The 5121-nt window shown below is 50.0% G+C and overlaps 1 protein-coding gene across 1 annotated transcript in view; it reads right to left on the bottom strand.

Annotated features, from left to right (window-relative positions):
- TRAF3IP1 (TNF receptor-associated factor 3 interacting protein 1) overlaps window positions 1–5121 on the bottom strand; it is a 54138-nt gene that overhangs the window by 40986 nt on the left and 8031 nt on the right. Inside the window, exons 6-7 of the mRNA XM_006893507.1 lie at window positions 3857–3928; window positions 2880–2952 (exon numbers count right to left, since the gene is read on the bottom strand). Of these exons, the coding sequence (XP_006893569.1) occupies window positions 2880–2952; window positions 3857–3928 (145 nt within the window). The remainder of the gene's footprint in view (window positions 1–2879; window positions 2953–3856; window positions 3929–5121) is intronic.

Genomic DNA, 5121 nt, shown 5'->3' on the forward strand with positions numbered 1-5121 from the left:
AATGAGAGGAAAGTCATTGTAAAACATAATGCCACAAACTTAAAAAGGACTCAGGGTGACAAAGGCATGTGGGCACATCTCATCAGGAAGGAGGGTGTGACAGATGGTGAGGGACCCTCAGATAAGCAGTGCTAACACCACCCTGAAAAAAATCAATGCGGGACCAGAGTGTCAACTAAGCCAAGGGGTGACCAGAGGATGAAGCACACACTGCTGGGCAGAGCACCCTCCACCCTCAAAGGTCTGCGTCGTTTTCCTGAAGACCAGCAGCTTCAAGCACCTAACACCTCAGACTCAGACACGTCAAAACACCACCAAATACCATCAAAGGAAACAAAGTAAAAAAAAAAAATACAAGAAACAAATACTTCCTTCAAAAAACACACATGCAAAACACCTATGAGATATTATCTCACAACAGTCAGAATAGCAAAATTTAACAGAACAGCAAGCAACAAATGCTGGCGAGGTTGTGGAGAAACTAGAACCCTTATTCATTGTTGGTGAGAGTGTAAAATGGGGCAACCACTGTGGAAGGCAGTATGCCGCTTTCTCAAAAAGTTACAAATCGAGATACAATTTGACCCAGCAATTCCACTACTGGGAATATACCCCAAAGAGACCATAACTGGCATCCAAGCAGATATATTCAGACCCATGTTTATTGCAGCTTTATTCACAATAGCAAGGAGTTGGAAACAACCTAAGTGTCCATCAACTAATGAATGAATAGAGAAGCTGTGGTATATTCACACAATGGAATACTATGCTGCATGGAAAAACAAGGAACTCATGCAATACTATTCAAAATGAGTGACCCTGGAGGACATTATGCTGAGTGAAGTACCCCAGTTACAAAAGGACAAATACTGCATGGTGCCACTGTTATAAAACAGGACTGACCTCAGGGTTGGGGGGAGACTGAGAAAGATGGGTTCAATAATGTATACTGCATTGAAACAGATAAGGGAGAAAACTATTTAAAAGGGATATGTGATTAGGTATTTTTGTCATGACAGGAATCTAGAGCAAAGGCTACATGGTGGAGTGGACCTGGGGGAGGGTTTGTAAAACAATGAAAGAATCTGTCTTTTACTTTTCCAAGAGGGTAGTGTACTAGGGGGGAGGGTTGGGAGGGGAGAAAAGTACAACAATGAATGAATGGAGATCCAAAGTCTCTGTAAATTTTTACTGAAATCAATAATAAATTTAAATTTAAATAAAAACAACACCACATATGGTACAAAACCAGGAAAGAATAAAACAGACGAATGGGACCTTCTAAGAATCAAATCCCTAAGCACATCAAAACACATCTCCAAAAACAACAACAACAACAAAAAAACACATTTCCAACAGAGTGAAAAGGAAAGCCACAGACTTGGGGATGTGGGGTGGGTGTAATCACATATCTGATAAGGGGCTTAAAGCTCAAGTTTAGAGAATATTCCAGCACCTCAACAACACAAAGATAAACAACCCACTTACAAAATGGGCACAGGCTATGAACAGACACTTCACCAAAGAAGACATTCAAATGACAAGCACATGAAAAAATATTCAAAATTCCCAACTATCAGAGAGGTGCAGATCAAAAGAACTATGCGATACCATCTCATGCCAGGAACAACAGTAAAGTCCAACAGGGCAGCAAACAACAAATGCTGCTGAGACAGTAGCACGGAGAAATTGGAACCCTTATTCACTGCTGGTGGGAGTGTAAAAGGATGTAACCACTATGGAAGGCGATCTGACACTTTCTCAAAAAGTTGGAAATAGAAATACCATTTGACCCAGCAACTGCCCTACTGGGAATATACCCTAAAATATACTCAAACAGATGTATGCACATTCGTGTTTATTGCTGCATTATTCATAATAGCAAAGAGATGGAAGCAACCCAAGCACCCATCAACAAACAAATGAATGGAAAAACACAATGGAATGTTATACAGCACTGAAAAAAACCACGAACCTGTAAAATATTACACAACATGAGGGAACTTGGAGGGCATTATGCCGAATGAAATATCTGTAACAAAATGAAAAACACTGCATACACCACTGTTATAAAATAGGACCGACATGGGAGGGTTGGAGAGAGAATAGAGCGGACAGTCAATGTAACACTGCACGGGAAAAGATGGGGGAAAGAACTGTTTGAAAGGAATCTATGACTAGGTATTCTTGTATGACAACCACCTGGAACAAGGAACACTGCAGGTTAAGGAAAATGTTCAACAATGAAAAAAAATAAATATATTCAAAGAAAAACAGACACCCACTCAGAATGGAGCAGCAGACCTTGTGAACAAAGAGCCCTCGGCCTCGTCAGAGGCGGGAAGGAGGGGCAGCCACAGCACAGACGTGGCACAGGAGAAAAGGACCAGCAAACCAGGACAAACACCCCTCCGCTGAAGGCCATTCTCTGCTTCTCCCCACCAAAACAGCCGAGCTGTAAACAGGAGAGGCTGGACGCAGGGGACAGCAGAGGCGCATGCGCCCGAGACCGCAGGACCCCCAGGAACCTGTCCTCTGAGAGACCCAACACTTCTCTGTCTAAATGCACAGAGGGCAGCTGCCTGGAAGTCCTCTCTGTCCACCCTGCTCAGCAGTGCTGGCGGCAAGAGCCAGGGAGACCAGCCAGATACTTGGGCCCACACCTCCCAACAGACCCCACACCTCCAACCCAGGTCTCCCCAGGAGCTGCAGCTCTGCCCACGTGCCAAGTGTGCACACACGAGCAGACGGTGTCCCAGCAACCACCTGACCTCAGCCTCACTGCACGTCCATTCCCACGGCAGACCCATCTTCGAGACCCCGGGTCCTTCCTACCTGTCACCGATTACGGACACAAACACGCAGAGAACGCCCAGTACCTTCCACGGAGCTCTTGGACCTCCGCCTGGAGCCTTTCATCGTCAGCGACCTGGCTGCCTTCGGAACCTCTGCCTTAAAGAGCAGAAAAATGGCGGCGATTAGCTGTCCATGCTGCCTGTCCGGCCAGGCCAGGGAAAAGCAGGCACAGGGCACAATGCAGCACTGGACACTGCAGGCTGGGAGGCACCGTCAACGGGGCCTGCGAGTGTGAACATGCAGGGGACCGGCGCCCAGCACCAGGGATCCAAGGGCCCGAACAGCCTGAGAAAGGGCAGCAAGCTGCTGACCACACCCTGCGGCAGGCACGGAAGGGCTCCGTCCTGAGTCTCGGAGGGACTCCGCTCCTCCAAACTCAACTTAAGAGCCTCTGTGAAAATGTGGACGTTTGAGACGACACGCTGTGCCCAACACTAAGCAGAGCGGAAGCGCGAGCTCATCCCATGCCGCGGCCCTCCCAGAGCACAGAACTGCCGGTGCCCTCTATCAAGTGGCCACGAGGCCCCCTCACTGGCCCGAGTGCCCACTCCCACCCGTCATTCCCCTGCAGCTGGCTGAAATGCGCACTGGACTGTGAAAGCTGGCTGGAGCCCTTCAATGGCTCGATGCTCCGGGTCCAGTGTGACCTACAAACGGTGACTGGCCCAACCTCACTGCAGAGTCCTGTGCTGGCCGTGACCCCGGCCCAGAAGAGCAGGGAGGGGTCCGTCCACCTGGCCCTCCCTTTCCTCACCTGCCTGGTGACTTAATCCTGGCTTAGACTCAGCTTCCGTGTCACTCGACCCTCCATCTAAATGGCCACTCTACCCTGTGTACCAGAGGCGAGTCTGTGTACCGGACACCACTCTGGACAGATAACTGTCCAACACGCATCCTAAGAGTCCCCCATGAAGCCAGAGCCTGAGTGGGGGACCAGGAGCAGACTGGCCAGCTCCCCTCAGTGTCCATCCAGACAGCTTACATGTGCCTATGGCTTTACCTCCACGTCCGCCTTGGGGTCTTTCAATGATCCATCTGAGAACTTCTTAGTCACCTCTCCTGGACCTGCAGACTGGAGAGACAAAGATTCTTCAGTGTCTAGAGCATTCCAGTCCGTAACACCTCAAATACTATAGCATCTAAAAGCCTAACACAACAGTTGATGAAACGCTGCCCAAAGGCAAGACGATTATCCCCAAAAGGACATCAACCCCGTAGAACAGTGGAGCACCGTGGTGAGGTACTGCTGAGATGGTTCCAACCCAGAGTGACCGTGCGTTCAGCAGAACGAGACAGTGGCCATGCTCACAGTCACGGCCATGTGTGAACCCACTGTCAGACTACTGCGTCAGTCCATCTCCTCGCACATCGTCCTTTCTTGCGTTAACCCTCTACCAAGCCTGAGGTCGTTCTCCAGGGCCTGGTCCCTCCTGACCACATGTCCAGTGGAGGTGAGATACAGGGTCACCAGCCTTGCTTCTAACGTGGTTCCGTGAAGACAGCACAGCACCAAGACGGAATCACTGAACTCTACGTGTAAAACCTATTGACTTGGCAAATGCTTTGTTCTCAACCATTTTCCCAATAAAAATAAAAAGTGTACCTCATCACACATACAGATCTACCTTGTCACTGTGTTTTGCTCCTTGGACTTGAGAAGAAATGCAAGCAAAGAGCAGAAAGACCTCCTGCTCATGGGGGTTCCCACCCCCACAGCTTGGCTGTGGGCACAGAGTGCCCCCAGGAGTCCCACAAGGGCAGGCTGCAGGACATGCTGAATCCCCAGCCAGCCCCAGTCCATGACACATATGCTGGTGGGCACGGGGAGCAGGGAAATGAAGGATGGCATTGACGGGAGCAACAGAGAACCCAACACATGGGCGCTCTGACAGGTCAGCAGCTTCAGGACAGAATGGCTTAGATGCAGAGCCAGGAGCACATCTGGACACAGAGCTACAAGTCTCCCAATGTAAGGACAAAGAGCACCGCGTCCCCACCACACGTGAGTGGGAAGGGGTCAGAAGGTGGGCGCAGTAGCTGCAGGCTCCTCCCTTCTTCCTTACCGCAGTGGGATGTTCCCGCTTGAGGGAAGGAGGCCCAAGACCCACCCAAACCAAACCCAGTCACAGCGACTTGATTCCCACCCAGCAGCCCTGCAGGCAGCAGAATCTGCACAGACACAGCCTGCCTTGTGTTTCTCCCGCAGAATGGCTCTGCTGTCGCTGTGTGCTGTCGCTGTGTGCAGTGCTGTCACTGTGTGCTGTC

The sequence above is a fragment of the Elephantulus edwardii genome, unplaced genomic scaffold (genome assembly GCF_000299155.1).
Source record: "Elephantulus edwardii isolate Elephantulus edwardi_28Jun2011 unplaced genomic scaffold, EleEdw1.0 scaffold00127, whole genome shotgun sequence".
In the NCBI taxonomy this organism is placed as follows: Eukaryota; Metazoa; Chordata; class Mammalia; order Macroscelidea; family Macroscelididae; genus Elephantulus; species Elephantulus edwardii.